Source organism: Toxotes jaculatrix, chromosome 19, assembly GCF_017976425.1.
Source record: "Toxotes jaculatrix isolate fToxJac2 chromosome 19, fToxJac2.pri, whole genome shotgun sequence".
Taxonomy (NCBI): Eukaryota; Metazoa; Chordata; class Actinopteri; family Toxotidae; genus Toxotes; species Toxotes jaculatrix.
Genome location: NC_054412.1, coordinates 2,055,495 through 2,079,528, shown reverse-complemented (window position 1 = coordinate 2,079,528; position 24,034 = coordinate 2,055,495). Strand labels below are relative to the sequence as shown.

The window sequence follows — 24,034 nt, the reverse complement described above, 5'->3', positions numbered from 1 at the left end:
TCGGTGAGGACATGAAGGACGTGAGTCACAGCTGAAGTTTCACTCTGACCTACAGCTGCAACGGGTAACATCAGCTCAACATCAGGAGAAAGAAGGTGAATCATAACTGCTCTGGATTCCCCCAGTTTCCGTTCATTCAGCTGATCAATACGACTCTCAGGGAAGACTTCACAACTTTGTATATTAATAACAAGAACAACAAAACTGTACAGAAACACCTTCAAATTAAAACAAATCAAGCAACAACAAGTAAAACACAAACAAATATAAATAAAATAACATCAAACATAGTCTGTACGTGCATTACTGAGCACAATAAAGAGCCTGACGGCAAGTTCATAAAGCAAAATGCATCATAAACTTTACATTCTAAGCACAGGAAGTCATACAACCGCTGAGTGATCACTTCACATGTACGTTGTATTTAACCTACTGCGCCCCCTGATGGACAAAAAGCTTTTAACAACACATCAACACACATCAGACACATCAACAGCAACATACCTCCGGTCGTCACCTTCTAACATGGGCTGGAGTTTGCTGGTATTTTAGGATTTTCCTGCTTGGTGAAGTTTTAGCGATCTGTCCGTTTTGGATTTATCTGGCAGGTGAAGATGAGTAAAGACTCCGACATTCACTCTGAATGTGCACAGCGGGTAAAGTGGATCTCAGGTGCCGTGGTCTCTTACTTGTTCGGCTTGTTGACGGTGGCGTAGATGTTGCTGGGATCGGTGGAGGCCACAGCAGAGGAGGAGGAAATTTTCACAGTGCTGTAGGTCACTGCGTCACCTTCATCATCATCATCACCTCTGACCTGTGTCTGAGGAGAAGAAAACAGCATCACACACACAGTAAATTACACACACAACATAGATGAACTGAACATGTGACACAACAAAACCTACCTGACCCAGATATCCCCCATAATCCCCGGTGAGTTCATCACCATGAACAAACCCTGTCACACTGTACAACTGTCTCTCTGCTGTTTACTGTCCATCAGACATCTCACCTGGACTTTACTGTTGGTCTTCTTGGTGTAGCTGACGGAGGCGTAGGAAACATCTTCAGGATCAGCCTGCACAGTGAAGGCAACATAAGCTCTGTTCAGTTATTTGATTTATTGCTGGTTGATCTCTAAATGCTTTTCTTGACACCTCAGGTTTTTTTTTTCTCCACATCAGACCACGTTTCATGCTCACCACTTCCTGCATCACATTTTCTGTTCTTTTTATGGTCTAAACCTCCTACATTCACTTCCTTCCTTTTTTTTTTCTGTGTCTTGCCGAAGCAAATGAAAGTCGAGTCGCAGTGTGTCTCAAACAGTTACAATATATTTCAGGAGGCAAACACACCTAACAGTGAGTGCATCTTAAAACTGATCTCACCGTGTCCTGACTGGTTTCTGGAGCAGACTGAGTCTCCGTGGGGTTTAATCTCTGCCCCTGGACAAACACAGTACACACAGTTCACATTTCCGTACACGAAAACCACAATTTGTGTGTTTCAAGAATGTTGAGCTAAATGTTGTAACTATTTCATCACAAAAAACAGCCCAGTAGCTTCCTGAGTCACGCCGTCGCTGCACCAGACTCGGGTGTTGGGCAGAAACTATTCGTCTAAAATGAGTGTGTTTGAATTAAACAGTCTCTGATGTGCTGGTAGGTGTCTCTTTAAGAGCTGCCGTTTCCCCCTGTTTTATGCTAAGCTAAGCTAATAGCCTCCACACAGACATGAGAGTGGGACCTTTCTTCTCGCTGATTTCTCTGGAAGACAGCAAATTAGCATATTTCCCAAAACTGTTCTTTTAAAATATATTGTTTTACATCAGCTCAAAGAATCATTTTGCCTAAAGTACATCACAGTGAATCACCATTTATTCTCTCTGAACTACACATCCACACTAACCCGGTTTGTTCTGTAAAGTCAAACATTTTATGATTCAGCTTTAAAACTCACAACATTTTCATCCATCTGTGTTTTGTTTCCTAAAAAAAAGATCAAAGAAAAAGTTCATTTTAGCTTCCACAACAAAAATCCATCTTTTTTTTAAAACATCTTGTTTGGTTAAAACTTTCTTCTGTGAACGTCCTCACCTTTAGTTCTCCTCCATCTCATGACTAACACAGCAGTTATAAAGAGTGCTGCTGAGCCCACAGCCACACCAGCGTATAACCACCAACCTGGAGAGAATAAAAAGGTTTAAAGAACAGTTTGGTTCCTCTTTCTGTTCTGTTGAATCAAATTATTTTGGCTTTTTTTTAACCAAAAAAAAAAACAAAATTCACTACTCTGTGGTGAAGAATCACTGACAGCAGGCGATGTCATATTGGTGGTTGATGATTTTTTGCTGTTTTCAGTTGTTGTTGTTGCTGCTGCTGTTGTTGTCGTTGTGTCCTCACCTGTACAGAGAAAACCCAACAAACTTCAGTGAGAAAACAACATGAGTCTGTAGGAATCAAATGGAAAAGGGTGAAAAGGGTCATCATAACTATACACTACACAAATGTAGTTTGTGCCTTGTGTCAGTGATTTTTTAAGGTGATTTTAAACAGCTCATCATGTTATCACAAAAAAAAAAATATAGTTTGTAATTATTCCTGTTCTCACCTGAGGACTGAGGGCTGAAGGTGAACAGCTTCACTTCTTTGCTGTAACCATCAGTCACTTCACACTTAAATAGCTCATCATACTTTGGCTTCTTGAGATAAGAGGAAGGAAACGTGACAGTAGCTGAGCAGACAGACTGTGACTGTGTCTCTATGTCTTTGTTTCCTTTGTCCACAGTTTTACTCTCATACAGCCACTTCACTGTGTGTCTGCACCGGTCATGTGTGGACTCAGAGCAGGACAACGTCACCTTATCATCGTCCTTACGTCCAGTCACTGGTGAAGATGAAGATAATGTGAGAGAAAGACAACAAGAGTAAAACTTCATCAGTGTGATCAGAATTATTGGAATGTTTCAGTTTGTTGTTCTAACAAAACAGTTTGAGCTGAAAACATTAAGATGGAAATACTCACTGGTAACAACAGACAGAAGAACCACAGAGACTGGACCTTGTTGTCGTCCTGATTCATCAAACTGTTGACAGTCGTAACGACCAACATCCTCACCTCTGACCTTCTCTATAACCAGAGAACAGTTCTCTGTAACACTCAGTCTGTCTGATTTAGATTTGGCTTCTTCACCGATCTGACCACGTTTAACCAGCTCTGCTGTGTTTGTTGAACGTCTGAAGGTCCAGTCAGGACTGTTACATTCATCCTGATCATCAAACAGATTTTCACAAGACAGAGTGACGTCTCCTCCATCTCTGACAGTGACAGAGGAGAACTGTACAATCACAGCTGTGAAAAAGACGAGAGATTAAAAAAAAAAAAGAAAAAAAATTGTGTCATCCTAAACTTTAAAATGTGTAATATATTTAAAAAAAACTGTAGTGTGTAATTATTCCTGTTCTCACCTGAGGACTGAGGGCTGAAGGTGAACAGCTTCACTTCTTTGCTGTAACCATCAGTCACTTCACACTTAAATAGCTCATCATACTTTGGCTTCTTGAGATAAGAGGAAGGAAACGTGACAGTAGCTGAGCAGACAGACTGTGACTGTGTCTCTATGTCTTTGCTTCCGTTGTCCAAAATTTCACCCTCATACAGCCACTTCACTGTGTGTGCGCACTGTCCATATTTGGACTCAGAGCAGGACAATGTCACCTTATCATAATTCTTACGTCCAGTCACTGGTGAAGATGAAGATAATGTGAGAGAAAGAAAACAAGAGTAAAACTTCATCAGTGGGATCAGAATTATTGGAATGTTTCAGTTTGTTGTTCTAACAAAACAGTTTGAGCTGAAAACATTAAGATGGAAATACTCACTGGTAACAACAGACAGATGAACGTGTGCATCATCAACCTGTCCTGATTTTAACTGTCGACAGTAGTAATGACCAACATCTTCACCTCTGACCTTCTCTATAACCAGAGAACAGTTCTCTGTAACACTCAGTCTGTCTGATTTAGATTTGGCTTCTTCACCGATCTGACCATGTTTAACCAGCTCTGCTGTGTTTGTTGAATCACTGTAGAACCAGGTAGTTCTATCACATTCACGTTGATCATCCATCACATTTTCACAAGACAAAGTGACGTCTCCTCCATCTCTGACAGTGACAGAGGAGAAATGTCCAATCATAGCTGTGAAAAAGACGAGAGATGAGACACAGAGATATTTTATGTTGACAGCTTGTGTGAGGATCATGTTAGATTCAGCAGTGACTCTCAGTAATGTAGCATTAACAATATAAATAAAGTTGTTTTGTAATGTCTCTGGTCTGTCTCTGTTATTTGTGTCCTTACCAGTAAATTGAAGCATCAGGATCAGAAACAAAGACGTTTTAATCCACCTGATTTCAATCATTGTCTCTGAGCTTCTTCTCTGTCCCTTCTCAGATATTAACTGTCAGTCTGTGAACTGGGACGTGTTAAAGAGAGAAGCAGCGTCTCTTCCTGTGATAAAGTATATGTCACTTCCTCATTGTTTACTTTTCCTCTGGTTTGTCAGTTGATTTATTTTTGTAGGTGAAGCTCAACAGCATCTCATCTCTATATCAGCTTTTTATTTCTCAGAATTTCTGAACTTGAGCAGCCAAAGATTTTTTTTTACTTTTACATTTCAGCCATTTTGTAAACTCTCTCTCCCACAGTGATTTACAGCGTGAGCAAAGCAAGGAGGTCAGAGAGAGAAGAAGGAAGCTTTTTCTGAACATACAGCAGCAGATGAGGAAGCCGTGGCTCAGCGTGCAAATAAAGGACATGAGTCACTGATGTGTTTTCACTGATGATGTGGAGAGAATCTGCTGCTCTGACTGGACTAACCACCTGACTCCTCCTTCAGAGCTCAGTGAGACAAACTTAAGGTCAAAACGTGAACATCACTCACAGCATGAACCTTCACAGACTGAGAAATAAGCGTGGGTTGTTGGATTTGACAGTGAGAGTCTCCACTACCCCGACCAACAAAACCACAAAGAACCTCTGATCCACTGTGATATTTCAGTGCCAAAGGATTATTAGATTATATTTATATAGGATTATATTTATCTGTGTTAAGATAAAAACGAAACCAGTTACAGTTTTCTCTGCATGAGCACAACCACAGCTGAGTTTACCTGAGTGAGCTGCAGCTGAACAAGAGCTGATGTTGGTCTGAACTTGGGTCCATAAAACTAACCACCCGTGACACCGCACACCAACAAAGAAGAAGGGATCGTGAAGAAACATCACCACAACCAGGGATCGACTGCTGCCTCAGGCCCTCAGCACCTGTATGAGAAAGGAAATACCTGAGCTACACTCTCCCCCTCTTTTGTTCAAACATTGACGTGTGTGTGTGTGTATGGTTTTATTTGTTAATGTTTTTGATGGGCTTCTTTGTCTGGGGAGCCCCAGAGTCCAGGATCGCCACAGACTGTGAGAAAGGACAGGTGTTATGGTCAGGGTGTGGTCGACAGCTCACACCAGCAGACAGGTGAAGAGTCAAACTGGCTCACCAGAGTTTGATTCGTGGCGTCCACGGTGCAACACGGTGATACTTTGACAGCTAGCAAAGACGACAGATGTGATGAGACCTGTTGCTTCCTTATTGTACTTTCGCTCTCACTTTTCCTGAGAAGTGTGGGGGAAGTGTTGATGCAACAGCAGCGGAACTCAAACAGTGACAAGCATCAGAAACACAAACAGTTAACACACCGATAAGCGTCTGACAGAACTGTCTTTGGTAGAGATCCAAACCCCGACAGTCTCCTGCTCGAGAACAGTGTATGTTCCACCAGTTCTGTTCATCTTGCTTTGAAATGAAATGGAGAACAACAAGAGGCCTTTAACTAAATCACACATCTGTGCTTAAGTAAACAACCTCAAGAGTAGAGCAAGGTGTCTGTTGTGTTCAAGACTGTTTGACATCCTTCACTTCGGCTGTGTTTGGAGATTTTCTGCACACATGAAGCCGGGGTGTACATGCACACCTCAGATAACCGATTGAACCAACATTAGTGTCATTTGCAAATTAATCTTTAAGTAGAACAGGATTATTAACGATCTTCCTCACCGCGAGTCTCAGCTGAGATCTCCACCGCACAGATACACTTCCGGTCTTTTTCAGTGGCCAATGCTGGCATAACATAACTATGTACAGTCATCATCACAGTAACCATGGCGACACACTTAAGAGAATGATGCCATATTGAAAATCAAATCAAATTATACTAAAATCAAATAATCGCAGAGCATATTCAGTATATGCAGTGATATTTAGCTGGCAATGTGGAATCAATACAACTATCTACAATTCAACATTTATAGAGAACAATAACAAGGCCGTTTTAAAGTGCTCCTCAAACACCTCGTCTAGCGACCAGTCCACGAAAAATCCCGGACCCCTCAGCTTCATCTTTGCCTCTTAAAGCGAACTCAAACACGCCACAGGATCCGACACGGGCAAAATGGCGGCCTAGAAAATGGCGGTTCTTACTCACCTCATCGTTGTGACGACGCACAGCTATCAGGTAGCTCTCATCCAACTGTGTGGCGATGTTAACTCTTCCAAAAGTCCTTCTCCGAGAGATGGTGCATGTCGGTGACACCCGTGGTTGTCCAGGCGGTGTCTGTGTTTCCACCCGGGTGAATCAGAGGGAAGGTGTAGCAGGACAGCGCGTTAGCTACTTCGCATCATGCTAGCTACGTTTTCCGCTCATACCAGCTCCGTGAAAATCCGCGGCTGTAGGTTTTCCTGCTTCATATTTAAATTTGGTCCGAGTGGTCCTAATTCTTTGACCGCCAATTTATCTTGATTGCCCCGACGACAGAATGTTAATTCCCGCAACGACACGATGGAGTTGCTCCGTTTGAGTTGCAAAGTCAGCCATGTTGATCTTGAACGTGAACGCGATGCGTATCCGCTGCGCGCACAAGAGGAGCACGTGACTTCATCAGTGCGTATGACGAAAGCACGTTGGGGCAAGCCCTCCCGGAGCCCATAGGAATTAGACTTGGAACGGCAAAATAAACTCTTATGTTTTTCGTGTGGGTCAAAGAGGGCGGTTCCCTATCGCCCAGTATCAGGCAGCACAAACTACAGACATGACTACACACAAACTAGAGTCGCAGAACTAGCGGATGGTTAACGGGAAGCATGAGCCAGCCCTCACTTTAAGATTTATCAAAAAGGAAAGTTTTTATTTGCAGATTATATCATAATGAGTTATAACAAAGACTGTATGTAACTACAGAGACTCAAAGCCAAATACATATTCAACTCTCAGAAAACATGTTAACAACATCTGAAAATGAAATAAAATGAGTTATTCTGTACACTCAGAGATAAAACTGAGGCCAAACTGCAGCGGAAGGAGGAATCTGTGTGTTTTTGACATCATGGTACGAAGCTGCTCAGAGGGATGTTTTGGTTTTATGCAACCAGACCTTCTGAGAATTACCTGAATGTAAAAAGTTATTTTTAGAATCAATATCAAATAAAAATGAACTAAAAAATATATTAAAGAGAGAAATACTGTTATTTCATCAGTGGCTGAATGTGCTGACAGAAACTTTATATCTGGAGATGCATTTTGCATATGTCAATATCTAAAACACTTAAATAGCAAAATGACATAGTCAGGATATATAATGAAACGTCTGATATTACCAGCAAACACCACATCAGAAATAACTGCCACGTAAAAGTGACGTGCACGTGATCATTGTTCTTTTCTTAATCTAAATGCTTCAAACATTATTGAAATTTTGATTAGATCATAAAAACATTCCTGTGGTGAGTTGAAGTTGACGTCCATCACGGGACAGAAGAATAAATTTCTCCAAAGTCTTCGTAGTTCACTGCACCATCACCTTCGTCTTCATCATCATGCACCTGTGAAAAACAACACAACACACCTGAGGTTCAGAGACAACATGGAACAAATCAATGGACAAACTCAAACATTTGATTACACAGTTGTAAAACTCACAGCTTTGTCATCCATCTGTGTTTTGTTGCCTGAAAAAGATGAAAAACAGTTAAGTTCAGCTTCCAGTGTGTAAATCCAGGATCATCAAAACTTCTTGATCATAGAATTTTAATCTATGACACTTCTTCACCTTTAGTTCTTGTCCATATGATGACTATCACAACACTTAACATGAGGCCTGTTAAACCCACAGTCACAATAACAAACCTCATCCAACCTGCAAATCAGAATAAAAACATTCTGTCATTATCTGTTGTTTTTAAAATCCTGTATCTGAAAGAGAAGAGAATAAAGCTGCTTTTCCCAGTGAGAACGTTCCATCAGCAGCCAGAGTCAGTCTGACATTCACACCTTAGACTTTAAAAGAGGACAGAGAGAGAAAATGTTGAGCTGTAACCTTGTGATGGTGTATCTTTGATTTCAGACCCTGTGATGGTTGTTTCCTCCTCAACTGGAAAAATGAAATGATGAAAGTAAACAAACTTTGTGATGAGAAAACGCCTGAATGTTTATCATCCAAATGAAATCATCATATCATAAAAATAAACTGCACTTTATAATTATTCATGTTCTCACCTGAGGACTGAGGCCTGAAGGTGAACAGCTGCACTTTTCCGTTGTTTTTACCTGTTGCTTCACACTTTAATAGCTCATCATACTTTGGCTTCTGGTTGAGATAAGAGGAAGGAAACGTGACAGTAGCTGAGCAGTCAGACTGTAACTGTGTCTTTTTACCTTCGTCCACAGTTTTACCCTCATAGAGCCACTTCACTGTGTGTCTGCAAAACTCCCGCGTCAACACAGAGCAGCTGAACGTCACCTCATCACTGCCCTGACGTTCAGTCACTGGTGAAGATGAAGATAATGTGAGAGAAAGACAACAAGAGTAAAACTTCATCAGTGTGATCAGAATTATTGGAATGTTTCAGTTTGTTGTTCTAACAAAACAGTTTGAGCTGAAAACATTAAGATGGAAATACTCACTGGTAACAACAGACAGATGAACATGAGCATCGTCAGTCTGTCCTGATTTGATCTGTCTGCAGGTGTACACACCAACATCCTCAGCTGTGACCTTCTTTATAACTAGAGAGCATTTTGCTGCAATACTGAATCTGTCTGATTTAGCTTTTTCACCAGCCTGCCCATGTGCGTCCAGCCCTAAAAATAATGTGTTTCCTGAAACAGTGAAGAGCCAGTTTGTAAGGTCGCATTCGTCCCCATCACCTTTCACATTTTCACACGACAAAGTGGCTTCATCTCCATCTCTCACAAGAAAGTGGGAGGGATGTTGTCCAGTCACTGCTGCTGTAAAGACAAGAGACGAAAAGATAAATAAAAAAACCTGAACATGATCACAGCATTCATGCTGACAGCTGTGTGTGATTAAGTTTGCAAATGCTTCTCATCCTTTGTTTCCAAATCTCATGAAACTCAGCATGTTAAAGCCAAACAGCAGACTTCAATTTTACTCTGTTTGTGGTATTTCTGTGCATGTTGTGTCTGTTCTTACCTGTAAACTGAAGCACCAGGATCAGAATTAAAGACATTTTAATGCATTTGAATATTTTTTCCTCTGTTGCTTCTGAGCCGTGAACCGTCAGAGTCTCTGAACTGGTGCGTGCCAAAGAGGAGTGAAGAACCTGCTTCCTGTGATTGGTAATGTGTCATTTCATCACTGTGACTGTTCACATCTCTCTTGTGAGTCACTAAATTTATGCAGCCCTGCAGCTGACTCTGGCCACACAGAAGACCAAACTCCAGTCCAGGTCAGAATGCTTGATCCAAATGTTGGCTCACAGCAGGAACCTTCCCAGACTGGAAACCAAATCTGTGTTGTTTGATTTGAAGGTGAAAGTTTCACAGTTATCTTATGGCTTACAGGACATCAGCTTTAGTCTGTCACTAACATAAGTACATACATAAATTAATATCTCGCAGTAACCACAAGATGGCGCAGCAGACTTTTAGCCAGACGGGTCAGTCACAAGAACAACAAACCACACCACAAACAACTGTGATGTCAGGTCTGTTCATTGTTTCAGGTATTTACTTCTACTGAATGAACCACTGCTGAATAAGATGCTGATGCTGGGCTGAACTTTACTTTGAGCACTGACTGAAGAAAACTGCAGAATTCTACAAGTTGAGCCTGGATGTTTCCAACTGAACAAGGAGATGAGTGAGCGAAGGAAACGGTTGTAGAAGTGGATGAGAAGACGCTCAGGAATGGGCTCTTGAGTCGGACATGTAGTTTTCAGCTGAATAAAAGTTTTTGAAGAAAGTGTTGAACTGGGTGCAAACAACAGGACTCAAATGGACTCAAATGGCCAGATGTGACAGAAAGTCCCTTTGGAGACTCTTTCAGTCCCAGAAAGACTAAATTAATACAACAGCAGGTACAGTTTGATGAAGTCAGTCAGTTTAATCAGTTTAACAGAGATGCTGTTTAACAGATGCTGAAGTTGTTTCAGTCAAACGTTTTCATAGTTCACTGCACCATCACCTTCATCATCATGAACCTGTGAAAAACAACACAACACACCTGAGGTTCAGAGACAACATGGAACAAATCAATGGACAAACTCAGATGTTTGATTACACAGTTGTATAACTCACAGCTTTGTCATCCATCTGTGTTTTGTTGCCTGAAAAAGATGAAAAACAGTGGAGCTCAGTTTCCAGTGTGTAAATCCAGGATCATCAAAACTTCTTGATCATAGAAGTTTAATCTGTGACAGTTCTTCACCTTTAGTTCTTGTCCATATGTTGACTGTCACAACACTTAACATGAGGCCTGTTAAACCCACAGTCACAATAACAAACCTCATCCAACCTGCAAATCAGAATAAAAACATTCTGTCATTATCTGTTGTTTTTAAAATCCTGTATCTGAAAGAGAAGAGAATAAACCTGCTGTTCTTAATGTTTGAGCTGACGTCCACACTTAGGATGAGACAACATGGCCTGAACTCACCATGTTCACCACAGATTTCAGATTAAACAACAACCTTTGATGCAAAGTTACGTTTGGTGTCAACAAGCTGACGACTAATTTCAACTAGCTTTGTGTTTCAGTGGTGAGAATTTCAGTAGCTCTGGTGTTTAACTTAAGATTGTCTTATCATGATGATGAATTAAAATAAAACCAAACACTGGGTCTGGAGACGACCTTTGTGCTTTTACACTGCCTGAAGGCCACCATAGTTTCTCCTGCACACTTGAAGAGGAAGGGCTGAGGGCGTGGGTATTCACTTGGTTTCAATCTGCAACTTCACCACTAGATGTCACTGAATCCTACACACTGGTCCTTTAATCATCACACGTGTTCTTTCCCAGCTGCTGCAGTTTCACCATGTTGCTCCACAGACATCAGGAGTCTAATTCTGATGGACGAGGAGTTTGACTCTTCACCTGTGTGTTTATGTGAGCTGTCAAACATCACCATGATTCTGTTTCTAATAAACTGCACCTAAAGGAATGAAGAGCTGCACTGATGCAAACCTTTGTTTTAACCAACAGCAAACCACATTAAGACTGAACTAGTGCACAGTGTCCAGTCCCACAGTGTATTTGTGTTGATGACGTGTTTGACTGAGGAAGTTGAATGTGTGAAGATCATCAGTTCAGATAAACGTGGGCTAAAATCGACCCCTGAGTTTATTAGAGACAGACAGGTGACGTTTGACAGCACACATGAACAGACATGTGAGGAGTCAAACTCCTCGTCCACCAGAGTCTGGATGTCCACGGTGTCCCATGGTGATGCTGCAGCAGCAGGGAAAGGACACAGATAAGACTGTGCTTGTGGCTTTTTCTGAGAACTGAGGGGGAAGTGATTTGGTGAGACTGTGGGTCCAGCAGCAGCAGAGCTCTGGAGCTTTTACCCACAAATGATTAGATCAGCATCAGAGACATGAAACAGAGGAACAGAGCATCAGAACGTTATTAAGACACAGACACACTCACTGGAGTATCTCCTGTTCCTAGTCAGACTTTAAAAGAGCAGAGAGATATGAGAGTTACCTGGGTGGACTGATGTTGGCTCAGTTGTTGATGTTGATTCAGTTGTTGCTGATTCGTCTTTGTCTGGAAGAATTTGATAACAATGAAAAATAACAGTACAGAGAGAAAATAGTTCATGTTTATCATCTGAACACAACTAAATTCTGAATATTTTTTATAGAAATTGAAACCTGATGCTCTGAGCTGCAGAGACTAAAGTGAGTATTGGCTGACGATTTACTTTATTAGAAGCAAGAAAGAATAAATATACAGGAGGTTAGATGTTGGAGCTGTGTCTGCAGACACTTGTGGTGTGCGGATCGATACTGAAATATCAATACTTCCGATACCAGATATTTATGTTCTAGAATCGATTCTCATTAAAATATCTAACTTTATCTTGGTATCGGATCAGAAAGGAAACCAGTGGCATCGCACATCACCAGGGAGAACCACAGCTGCTCTTAATTAATTTACTTAATATCTGTTTTTGGTTATTCCTTTAAATATTATTATTATCTCTTTTTCTGTTTGTTGTAAATTATTGTTTACTTGGTATCGGTTGCCTCACATTATTCTCTACTCTCAGGAACCGATAACGTTTTGTTTGGTGTTGATTATTTAGTTGTACTTGCAGTTTTGTTTTCATTAGATTAGGTTGATTTATGAAGTCTTCTGTTCAGCTTCTGTTCATCCCGTGCTTGTTTATTTCATTTTTCTGAGGCTGATAGTTTTTTAGGGGATTCTTCGACCTGGTTCTCCACCGCTAAGCCTCAGCCCTGATAAGGTGCCTCTTCCTCTCACTTCCTTGTATGTGTGCTGTTCAGGGAAATTTGTTTATTCTTTTGTTTTGGCCCTGGAACCACGTCTCCTACCTCCTGGTATGACAGCCCTAAGTGCCTTGCAGTTAATCCTCTTAACACTACTTCATTGGGCGAAATTCCCAAGGTGGCACCGTCTGACTTTTTTCTGTTTTTCCTAATTGAATATTAAATTAAAAATGTTCATACCATTGCCCCTCCCCCTTACGGTACATCGCCACACTCAGTTTGGACTTTAGACTTGAAAAGAGGAGAGAGAGAGATGAGAGTTACCTCTGAGTGCTGTAGATGTCTTTGTGGTTTTCACTGTTGTTGATTTTTTTTTATCAGGAAAAATTTTAAAACAATGAAAATAACAAATGTAAGGAGAAAAAAATGAATCGTTCATGTTTAAAATCTAAACACAACTAAATGTGGAAACTGTTACACAAATTTAAAAAATCAATGTAGGATAAAGTGATTTTAAACAGCTCATCATGTTCTCACCTGGTTTCTCACCTGACGACTGACGGCTGAAGGGAAACTGCTGCACTTCTCCAGTAAATTCATCAGTCACATCACACTTCAATAACTCATCATTCATTGACGTGGAAATAAAAAGAGAAGTTGGAATGATCACATCGGCCCTGCAGTCAGACTGTGATGTCTTCATTTGGTTGTTGTATTTATTCACATCTTTACCACTAAACAGCCACTTCACTGTGTATCTACACTGATCATATGTGGACACAGAGCAGCTGAACGTCACCTCATCACTGCCCTGATGTTCAGTCACTGGTGAAGATGAAGATAATGTGAGAGAAAGACAACAAGAGTAAAACTTCATCAGTGTGATCAGAATTATTGGAATGTTTCAATTTGTTGTTCTAACAAAACAGTTTGAGCTGAAAACATTAAGATGGAAATACTCACAGGTAACAACAGACAGAAGAACCACAGAGACTGGACCTTGTTGTCGTCCTGATTCATCAAACTGTCGACAGTCGTAACGACCAACATCCTGAACTGTGACCTTCTTTATAACCAGAGAACAGTTCTCTGTAACATTCAGTCTTTCTGATTTAGATTTGGCGTCTTTGTGAATCTGCCCACGTTCAAAAAGCATTACAACATGTGTTGAATCACTGGACATCCAGGTCGTTCTGTCACATGTTCCCTGATCATTTATCACATTTTCAAAAGGCAAAGTGACTTCACCTCCAGCTCTGACAGTGATGTAGAAATCTCGTCCATTTACTGTTGTTGAGAAAACGAGAGAGAAAGATGAAAAATAAAGTAAAAGCAGAAAACAGCTTTTATGTTCATACTTGATTTTAGCTTCAGACATTTGTACAGTGTAAATGTGTCTCATCTATGTTTCCCAGAGTCCACCAAACTCACCATGTTAAAAACACACAGCAAACGTGTTTGTCTTCAATGAATGTTACTTGATAAACTAGCAATAGTAACTGAGATGTTTGATGTTTCCTCTTTCAGATGTTTGTGTTTTTGTGTCCTTACCTGTAAATGGAAACATGATGAGAAATAAAATCCATTTGAATCGAACCATGGTGCTTCCTGCTGTCTCTGCTTTTCTCTCTAAAAGTCTCTGTGCTCCAGCTTCATAAAGAGAAATGAATCTACTTCCTGTGATCAGTAAAGTGTCTCCTCGTCACAGTGACTTCACTCTTTCATTCTCTCTCTCTCTTCTGTCACTGACTGATTTCATGTAGCAGAGCATATTAGCTTCTTCCTCACTTTGTTTTACACATATGTAAAGAGAAAAAACTCAGTTAACATTATTGCATTTCAGAGAAAACCTGATGCTCTGACCTGCAGTGACTAAAGTGAGCAACTGCTGACTATTGACTTTATTAGAAGCAACAAAGAGTAAATATACAGGAGGTTAGATGTTGTTGGAGCTGTGTCTGCAGGCACTGACCTCACTTCCTTCAAACTGCCATATTTAAAAATACTTCATGCTTATAACCATGATCTCATCATGTAGTGAAGAAAGGAAATATCTCTCAGATTGTGTTTGAAGGAAACGTTTATGAATTTAAATATATATAAATATACTTTGCAGCATGAAGCAGTATGAGCCTGGATGTCAGATGGTACAAACTGGATTCTTACCTGCTGTGGAGCTGAGACAGATTCTGGTTCAGTAACTGTTTGATTCTCTAAGTGTTAATATGACCATTACAACACAGAGCAATGCTGAACTGAGCTCAGTAACTAACAGACTGATGGTGATGTTTGACAGGTGAAAAGTCAATCAGCCATTTTTTTTTATTGTTTGTTTCTCTCAGACCTGAGAGCGAAGTTTTTCTGTGAGAATGTGGGTAACAACAGCAGCAGAGGTCTGGAGGTGTTAACTTCTAATGACCATAAAAACAGCACAAGGACTCAAGGCTCAACATTCATTTCACAGGCACCATGAACAACATCAAATATCAGAGTTGTTGTTTGATGTGTTGTGTCAGAGATTACAGTTAATTTGAATCTGGAAAGCTCCAATTTGTCCAAAACAACAGATCACTGTTGTGGGATTGTCTCTGTGTGGAACAAAACATGTCCACTGATTGTCTCCTAACGTCTCTCAGGTGTCACATCAGTGGTCAAACTGAACACGATGTAAACAATGTTTGTTTTTGGCCACTTGAGGGCAGCAAAACAAACTCAGAGCACATCAGCCTGTAACAAGTTGTGTTACAGCCTGAAGCTCTGTAACATAACTTGGTAAAATAGCGCCACCATGGACAGCAGGTCAAACTTTGTAACTACAATCTTTGGTTTTTCAGACATGAGACAGTCAACTAGTGGACTTGTGTGTTGTGCAGATCACAGTGGACTGAGAAACATGCAAAAGTGCAAAACAACAACATGGTCATGTGTGACCTTCTTCATAATCCTCAGTCTGTCTTATTTCTATTTTACGTTCCAGCTGTATTATAACTGACGGCAATAATACAATTCAAGTTTGAGATGTCTAAAAAGTTGTCTAGTTTTATTGTGAGATGCAAACATCACATTGTTGTTTTGACGTTTGCTTTGTGCTTTGTCTCTGAGAGAGGAAGCATGGTGATGGTAACGTTTTCTTTCACTTGAGGTCAATAATTCTCGACTGGATGCAAACCAGGTATTTTTCCTTTATAACTTCTTTATGACCAGAATCTTCCAGCTTAATGTCAGAACCAGACTGGCCAAGTAACTGCCAGTAACTGTAACTGAGGCTCCTGAGGAGCTAGTTCCTTGTTTCAGCTTTACTTTGTGTGGAAAGGTTCATGGAAGAGCAGCAGGACGCCGCCTTTCAGCAAGAACGCAGTGGATGAAAGGCGACAGAGAGCAAAGTTAAAGGACTGTTTAATGTGAAACCTTCACTATGATCTTTGCCCCTGGCAGAGGAAATTAAATCATGCTGAGGGAAAGTTTTAATCTGTGTAAAGTCGCAGACGGCAAGTTATGAAATTGACTGAGTAAAGTTTATCATTGGCCTGAGTTTACAAGGTGAAGGGTGTATCTGAGACTCTAAACAAGCGCATGTATGTATCTTGTTCAGCAGGACTGCAGACAATCACGTTACAGTCTTTCATGTAATCTGTAGTGTTTATTGCATATAGGAGACTTCCTGGACTCTAGCCTTTAGAGCAATGTGTCCTCCCAGACAGTGCAAGTACCCACATGAAATGGCACCAAGCCTGTGGAGCAGCAGCTCCATCTCTGGAGAATTAAAATTTAAAACAAAGATTTCTGGCTTTGGTTCAAACTACCATTCACAGCTGTCCAGTCAGAAAATGCTGAAGGGCTCACATTTTTAGTTTTTTTCTTTTTCAGCCAAAAGTCAAAAACTAAAATTATTCAAGCGTCTGTTAAAATAACTGGGTTATTTCTACCAGTCAAGGTGAAACTTTGCTCCACTTTTCCCTGCAACCCCTGTACAGACTTATTGTCTTATTGACTTATTGTCCCCATTCTGATCACATCAGCATCGAGACATGGCTGTAAAGATAACAGAAGTGCAAACCTTTCCTGTTAAACTCAAACTACAAACAAAGGTTTACTCATTTTCTTTCTGGGTGAACTTTGCCATACGTCGGTCTATCTGTGGGCTGGGCCGTTTCCCTCTGTCTGCTTCAAAAGGGACCTTCTTATGGAAACACACACAGACCCACACAGGGCAGGACAGGACACTTACTGGTGAGGACACGGTTAAAAACAATGGGGATGTTTGATGCTTTCCTCCAGTCGTCCAGTTCTGTCTCCCTGCTGGGGGCTCTGGTCGTCCTGCTGCTCGTCTACCTTGTTTCCACCTTCAGCTTCGGCTCCCAGGAGAACGGGATGGATCCTCCTGGACCAAAACCGCTTCCCCTGCTTGGTAACCTGCTGCAGCTGGACCTCGAGAGACCCTACAACACATTACTGGACGTGAGGATGTGGTTTTCTCAACACTACATGATAAAGCAAAAAAAAAAAAAGTATTATGTAATTCCTCAGAACCTGTGAATATATAAGTCATGACATTCCTCCCCTGCCCTCAGCTTTCCAAGAAATATGGATCAGTGTTCACTGTGTATTTTGGACACAAGAAGGTGGTGGTTCTGGCAGGATACAAGACAGTGAAGGAGGCACTTGTCAACTACGCTGATGCGTTTGGAGAAAGAGAACCAATACAAATAGTGACTGAATTTAATCGAGGGCAAGGTAAGGAAAGAAACCAAGAGAAATCAGTGTCCTTTACCATCAGTGTAAATAATACTTAATACCCATAATGCTTCATTTCAGGGGTTTTATGGTCCAATGGGGATTCATGGAAAGAGATGAGACGCTTTGCTCTGACAAACCTCAGAGACTTTGGGATGGGAAAGAAGGCGTGTGAGGATAAGATCATTGAGGAATGTGACTACCTCACTGAAGTGTTCAAGAAATTCAAAGGTAAATGTCTGAACTTTAACCAACTGCATTCTAACCAAATTTTAGGCTTTAAACAAAAACTCCTTGTGATTTTGAGTCTTTTTTTTCTATTTCCTTTGTTGCAGGAGAAGCTTTTGATACAACTCAACCAATAAACTATGCAGTCTCTAATATTATCTGCTCCATAGTTTATGGCAGCAGATTTGAATATGATGATTCAGAGTTTACATCCTTGGTAGATCGGACAAACAGGAACATTCAACTTGTGGGCTCCCCATCAATACAGGTATCATTCAGTCTGTTCATCTAGACTCTGAGCGCTGTGATTTTAGGACGTGATACCGAAACTGCAGCATCTCATGTGGATTTACTCACTGATATTTTGTTTAACAGGTGTACAACCTGTTCCCATGGATCGGCAAATGGTTTAGAGAAAGGAAGGAAATCCAGACGTTGTTGTTCGCCAACAGGAAACAAAATTTACGCCTGTTCAGTCGCTTGAAAGAGACCCTCAACCCTCAGATGTGCAGAGGCTTTGTGGATGCCTTTCTGGTCCGGAAGCAAAATCTGGAGGTTGGGAAACATATCATCACCTTTCAGAATAGCTGCTTATTTTTGCTATTATTTCTGATGACACAAAAACATCCTAAATTGGCAGGACCCTTCCTACGTGTCCCATCTCCTTCAACCTAAAGAAGAATTTTGTCATGCTCAGAAAAATGTTTCTGTCTGTCTGCAGCCTTCTCAGGCCAAAAGTAGACTCCTCAAAAAATGAAGCACAATCCACAAGTTTTAGATCCGATGTGTTTGAATAACTGCACTGATGCATCTTCTCTTACAGGAATCTGGGATTAATAACAGTCACTTCAACAGTGAAAACCTTATGACCACAGTCCTGAATCTCTTTAATGCCGGCACTGACACAACAGCAACTACACTGAGATGGGGGCTTCTGCTGATGGCCAAGTACCCAGAAATACAAGGTAAGGAACTTAAGACATCTGCAGCTTTGCAACGGCAACAACGTCTGCTTTACCACCACAAAAATCATCTGCTGAAAACAAAAACCTCTCATCTCCCAGACCAGCTCCAGGAGGAGCTGAGCAGGGTGATAGGAACTCGGCAGGTGCAGGTGGAGGACAGGAAGAACCTGCCCTTCACTGACGCTGTCATTCACGAGACGCAGAGACTGGCCAACATCGTCCCCATGGCACTGCCTCACAGAGCCAGCCAAGACATCACTTTCCAGGGACACCTCATTAAAAAGGTCAGAAAGGTCAATCAGTCAATAGAAAAACTAATGAAAGACAACGACATGTTGCAAAATGTGACTAATTAAAAATGTTGTATGTTTGCATTTCTGCACTCCATGAAACATTTGAATACAAGAGAATACTACTGTGGAGCATGTAGAAAGCTTTTTCAGTTTGTGTGTTGTCCACAGGGAACCACAGTGTATCCTCTGCTGACATCTGTCCTGTATGATGAGAGTGAGTGGGAGAGACCTCACACCTTTTATCCTGCCCACTTCCTGGACAAAGACGGAAAGTTTGTCAAGCGAGACGCCTTCATGCCTTTTTCTGCAGGTTGGTGAGCTCACCCATCTCTTCAGGTCGATGTTTGCTTTACAGGCGTCAGCTGAAGCTTTTCTCCTGTTCTCTCTCACAGGTCGCAGGGTTTGTCTCGGGGAGGGTCTGGCCAGGATGGAGCTCTTCATCTTCTTCACCACCCTGCTGCAGCGCTTCCGTTTCACTCCTCCACCTGGAGTTTCAGAGGATGAGCTGGATCTGACACCACGTGTGGGCTTTACCCTCAACCCCTCACCTCACAAACTGTGTGCTGTCTCCTGTATGTGAGCAGCAGGGCTTGGAAATGCTGCGTGACTGACTTATATTAAAAAAAAATGCTGTACTGCTGCTTTAGAAGAGCTCATATCGCAGCAATGACCGTTGTTTCTTCAGAACAGAGTTTTTTTGAAAGAAAAAAGTTCTTGTAAAATAAAACACATCTGGTACATGGTGAGGATGATTTGATGGACATGTCCATAATCACAACATTGCACCTCCACCTGCTGATCTCACACTCTAACCCTGACTTGTCGACAAGACCCTGAGACACCTCAGCTCCTTCATTTTACCACCGTCTCATTCTCACAAGTACTGAACCTCATCCCAACCATTTCACCCTCAGCTGCAAATCACACCACTGTGTACACAGCCTGGAAGCCCCACCCCTCCCATGTGGTCACACATGACTCCAGATCAGTGACAGCTCTGTGATGAAAACCTTTTTTTACTTGTGTAATAAAACATATTTTCATATGCACAGATTTTGTTTTGTGAATCATTCCGTCACATACAGTATGTTGTACCTTAGGTTGTAAATTGTAGTATGGAAATTATCTTCAGCTCAGTTCTACAGGGAAAACACAGCACAGAGTCAGGGCTTCAGTCAGGTGAAGTATGACAAGCATCTGACTTATATGCTTAACATTTTAATGAATTTCAGGACAAACACAGACAAACTGACAAGGAGACAGGAACAAGGACACAAATCAGGGCGGGGCAGACAATCTACGAAGGAGGGAAACAGGACAGAGACAGGAAGCAGACATAAGACAGATACACAAGGGCCAGGGCTTCAAAATAAAGCAGGAAGTAACACTTTTCTATCTAAAAGCAGAAATACTGAACAAACTCAAGAACCAAAAACAAAAGTACCATGATTAAAAAATCTAACCAAGGAATTACAGAACCAACCAAAGAAGACACCAAAAACAAGAGTCCACAAACAGTTTAACAAAAAACAGAAAGAACTCAAAACTCACCCAGAGCTCATTACAACACGTCCAAACTCAGTCCGTAACAGTTCGATCCAAAACTCCAAATCAGAGCTCAACAAAAGTTCCAGCAAGTCCTAAAAAAAGAGTTCAAACCCCGTCAGGGCCGGTCACAACACAGATAGCAAAAGCAGAAAGGCAGAGAAAAGCTGAGCAGTAGTGTGGCAGCAGAACATGGGATCTTTACAAATGGTTAAGTTTTGGAAACAAACAAGCACACACACACACACACACACACACGCGCACACGCACACGCGCACACGCGCACACGCACACACGCACACACACACACACAAACAAGGTACATACACCACATGGACAAATATTGTGACATGATAGATTAAAGTGATGCAACTTCATGGCAAAAAAAGAGAGACTGTGAATTTTTAACTCTGAAATTTACTGATACTAATCGGGACATTTTTCCACAGTTTGTCCCTCCTCATCGGCTGTGTCCATTCTCCATTTGAAGCAACAACAGACATCCCTCCGAACAAAAACACTCACTGAGCTCAAGGCTCTGGAAAGAAATTTTGTCAGGGCACTAACAGCTTCAGGACGCTTTGCTTTTTTTTTTTTAAAGTCATGGGGATATTAGATCTTTTTCTCCAGACTTCCAGTTCTGTCTCCATACTGGGAGCTCTGGTGGTCCTGCTGCTTATTTACCTTGTCTCCTCCTCCAGCTTCAGCTCCCCAGAAGACAGGAAGGAACCTCCAGGACCCAGGCCGCTTCCCCTGCTTGGTAACCTGCTACAGATGGACTTCAAGAGACCCTACAACACATTATTGAAGGTAAAGTCAGAGTAGTTTTCTTTCAGCTTAGTGCTTTGTGTTGGCTCAGTTCTTTCATCACTTTCCACTTTGTAGAGTGTGTGTGTGTATTTTAAGCAAGAATCATCTGTAATATGTGCTCCTGTTTTTAGCTTTCCAAGAAATATGGATCGGTGTTCACTGTGTATTTTGGACCCAAGAAAGCAGTGGTTCTGGCAGGATACAAGACAGTGAAGGAGGCACTGGTCAACTATGGTGAAGAGTTTGGAGAAAGAGATCCAATACTAATTATGCAAGAAGCAAGTCAAGGCCAGGGTGAGCTCTTTTTTTTTAACCTTTAGTCTGTACCATTTAACTTTTAACACATCTATATAGACTTCAGCTATAATCAGTAACTTATTTAACATATTTTGTTGACATGATTCATCTCAGGGGTTTTATGGTCCAATGGGGATTCATGGAAAGACATGAGACGCTTTGCTTTGACGAAACTGAGAGATTATGGGATGGGTAAAAAGGCGTGTGAGGACAAAATCAGTGAGGAATGTGACTACCTCACTGAGGTCTTTAAGAAATTCAGAGGCAAGTGTTTTCACTTTAAACACCTGCATGATACATGTAAGCATCACTTCAGGTTTAAAAAATCACCTGTCTTTGATTATTTCTTTTTTTATTCTGGTTGCAGGAGAAGCCTTTGATACGACCAAACCAATGCACTATGCAGTCTCTAATATTATCTGCTCCATGGTCTATGGCAGCAGATTTGAATATGATGATCCAGAGTTTACATCCTTGGTAGATCGAACAAACAGAAACAATCAACTTGCGGGCTCCCCATCAATACAGGTATCAAGTCATATGTACATGAATCTAATACTTTCAGCTGTGATTTAAATACACAGTAAATAAAGTCGTGAAACTGAATAGAACTGAATAAAAACTTTACATTATTTTAAATTCTGATGTGCTTACATACAGTTATACAACATGTTCCCATGGATTGGTAAATGGATCGCTAACAGGAAGGAATTCCACAAATTGGCTGATGCCAATAAGAAACGTAACTTACAGCTGTTCAGTCGTCTGAAAGAGACCCTCAACCCACAGATGTGCAGAGGATTTGTGGATGCCTTTCTGGTCCGACAGCAACATCTGGAGGTTGGGAAACTCTTAGCTATCATATCTGTTATAGTGCTCATTGAAGATGATGAGCAGGTTGGTCAAAATTGTCAAATGGGAAAAACAACAAAAATGTGTTGCTTTAAATTGCAGAGCAGTTCAACAGTGATCGAAATGAAAACAGTCGGTGTGTGTCTAGTCTTGAGTCCCATTTTTGAGGTGGACGGTGTGTCAAAGTAAATATTTCAACATTTTTACAATTGAAAAACACAATGGTTGGAGCTACAAAAGAGTGGTCTTATTTTATGCTATGCTACATGTAGCAGTGGTAAAAGTGGCTTCACAACAAACAAAATCCTCACCGATGCCCAGTAAAGTTTTACATCTAGATTTCCCTGATTTGCTCTGTGTGCAGAAATCTGAGATTACCAACAGTCACTTCCACAACCAAAACCTTCTGATGACAGTTATTCACCTGTTTGCTGCTGGCACTGATACAACTGCAACTACACTCAGATGGGCACTCCTGCTTATGGCTAAATATCCAAAAATACAGGGTAAGGACACGTTCCAAGCTTCATCATGAAACCATGGACCTAAAAATAGTAAGCTGTCCCTCTCTCACAGACCAGGTCCAGGAGGAACTGACCAAGGTGATAGGAAGTCGCCGGGTGCGGGTTGAAGACAGGAGGAACCTGCCCTTCACTGATGCTGTCATCCATGAGACTCAGAGACTGGCAAACATCCTCCCCATCGCGGTGCCTCACAAAACCAGCCAGGACGTCACTTTCCAGGGTCACTTCATCAAGAAGGTCAGACTGAATTAAACAGCAAATCTGGAGGAAACAAATCCTTAAAAAGATGGAGTAGTTAGAGAAGAATAATATAATCTGTAGAGAACTGATATTCAAATGTCAGCTTGTCCACAGGGAACCACAGTGTATCCTCTGCTGACATCTGTCCTGTATGATGAGAGTGAGTGGGAGAGACCTCACACCTTTTATCCTGCCCACTTCCTGGACAAAGATGGAAATTTTGCCAAGCGAGACGCCTTCATGCCTTTTTCTGCAGGTTGGTGAGCTCACCCATCTCTTCAGGTCGATGTTTGGTTTACAGGCGTCAGCTGAAACTTTTCTCCTGTTCTCTCTCTCAGGTCGCAGGGCTTGTCTCGGGGAGGGTCTGGCCAGGATGGAGCTCTTCATCTTCTTCACCACCCTGCTGCAGCGCTTCCGTTTCACTCCTCCACCTGGAGTTTCAGAGGATGAGCTGGATCTGACACCACGTGCGGGCCTCAGCCTCAGCCCTTCACCTCATAAACTTTGTGCTGTCCCCTGTGCATGAGGAGGAGAAGGGTTTGGCAGTGAAAAACCACATGTAGTTTAACACCACTGATGAAAGCTAACAGAATAAATAAACTGCTTCCTCAGAGGGACAGGAGGCCACTTACTATGTCTGCAGAGCAATTTCACAGTTAACACATTATACGTATTATGATCAGAAAAAGTGCTGTCCTATAGATTATGATGCTAAATGAAGATGTCATGTTTTGATGTATTT

General features: G+C 41.4%; 3 protein-coding genes across 5 annotated transcripts; 1 reads left to right on the top strand and 2 right to left on the bottom strand.

Annotated features, from left to right (window-relative positions):
- Nucleotides 1-161: 161 nt before the first annotated feature.
- LOC121200029 lies at nt 162-20,764 on the bottom strand. The gene is made up of 17 exons (XM_041065061.1): nt 20,576-20,764; nt 20,120-20,163; nt 19,349-19,509; nt 17,033-17,243; nt 14,356-14,454; nt 13,768-14,097; nt 13,342-13,629; nt 13,129-13,182; nt 12,056-12,118; nt 3,025-3,351; nt 2,611-2,886; nt 2,292-2,402; nt 2,097-2,183; nt 1,960-1,988; nt 1,389-1,445; nt 1,013-1,078; nt 162-820 (listed from the first exon to the last, which is right to left on the bottom strand). The coding sequence occupies exons 5-17, from the start codon at nt 14,402-14,404 to the stop codon at nt 686-688; spliced, it is 1,872 nt and encodes a 623-aa protein (XP_040920995.1). The 5' UTR covers nt 14,405-14,454; nt 17,033-17,243; nt 19,349-19,509; nt 20,120-20,163; nt 20,576-20,764; the 3' UTR covers nt 162-685.
- LOC121200037 lies at nt 7,255-9,646 on the bottom strand. Of its 2 annotated transcripts, XM_041065081.1 has the most exons (7): nt 9,543-9,646; nt 9,014-9,337; nt 8,606-8,875; nt 8,427-8,480; nt 8,160-8,246; nt 8,030-8,058; nt 7,255-7,932 (listed from the first exon to the last, which is right to left on the bottom strand). In XM_041065081.1, the coding sequence occupies exons 1-7, from the start codon at nt 9,577-9,579 to the stop codon at nt 7,855-7,857; spliced, it is 879 nt and encodes a 292-aa protein (XP_040921015.1). In that variant the 5' UTR covers nt 9,580-9,646; the 3' UTR covers nt 7,255-7,854. The 2 variants fall into 2 exon arrangements, with proteins under 2 accessions (XP_040921015.1, XP_040921016.1); XM_041065082.1 differs by lacking the exon at nt 8,160-8,246.
- LOC121200030 (cytochrome P450 2K1-like) lies at nt 15,104-23,844 on the top strand. 2 transcript variants are annotated; one of them, XM_041065064.1, is made up of 14 exons: nt 15,104-17,262; nt 17,376-17,538; nt 17,620-17,769; nt 17,874-18,034; nt 18,142-18,321; nt 21,200-21,379; nt 21,511-21,673; nt 21,791-21,940; nt 22,044-22,204; nt 22,337-22,516; nt 22,893-23,034; nt 23,105-23,289; nt 23,407-23,548; nt 23,631-23,844. In XM_041065064.1, the coding sequence occupies exons 1-14, from the start codon at nt 17,056-17,058 to the stop codon at nt 23,816-23,818; spliced, it is 2,352 nt and encodes a 783-aa protein (XP_040920998.1). In that variant the 5' UTR covers nt 15,104-17,055; the 3' UTR covers nt 23,819-23,844. The 2 variants fall into 2 exon arrangements, with proteins under 2 accessions (XP_040920998.1, XP_040920996.1); XM_041065062.1 differs by lacking the exons at nt 21,200-21,379; nt 21,511-21,673; nt 21,791-21,940; ... (4 more) ...; nt 23,407-23,548; nt 23,631-23,844 and adding exons at nt 18,590-18,731; nt 18,831-19,015; nt 19,193-19,334; nt 19,417-19,966 and having other exon boundaries at nt 15,106-17,262.
- The last annotated feature ends 190 nt before the right edge of the window (nt 23,845-24,034 follow it).

Excerpts from the sequence above, each read along its gene's own strand:
- LOC121200037 (XM_041065081.1), bottom strand. The coding sequence starts at position 9,579 with ATGTCTTTAATTCTGATCCTGGTGCTTCAGTTTACAG. Across the intron at positions 8,876-9,013 it reads TCATCTGTCTGTTGTTACCA|TGACTGAACGTCAGGGCAGT; the intron begins GTGAGTATTTCC and ends CATCTTCACCAG. Across the intron at positions 7,933-8,029 it reads CACAGATGGATGACAAAGCT|GTGCATGATGATGAAGACGA; the intron begins GTGAGTTTTACA and ends TGTTTTTCACAG.
- LOC121200029 (XM_041065061.1), bottom strand. The coding sequence starts at position 14,404 with ATGGTTCGATTCAAATGGATTTTATTTCTCATCATGTTTCCATTTACA. Across the intron at positions 13,630-13,767 it reads TCTTCTGTCTGTTGTTACCT|TGACTGAACATCAGGGCAGT; the intron begins GTGAGTATTTCC and ends CATCTTCACCAG. Across the intron at positions 1,989-2,096 it reads GAGATGGAGGAGAACTAAAG|GAAACAAAACACAGATGGAT; the intron begins GTGAGGACGTTC and ends TCTTTTTTTTAG.
- LOC121200030 (XM_041065064.1), top strand. The coding sequence starts at position 17,056 with ATGGGGATGTTTGATGCTTTCCTCCAGTCGTCCAGTTCTGTCTCCCTG. Across the intron at positions 18,035-18,141 it reads TGGGCTCCCCATCAATACAG|GTGTACAACCTGTTCCCATG; the intron begins GTATCATTCAGT and ends TTTGTTTAACAG. Across the intron at positions 21,380-21,510 it reads CCTACAACACATTATTGAAG|CTTTCCAAGAAATATGGATC; the intron begins GTAAAGTCAGAG and ends TCCTGTTTTTAG.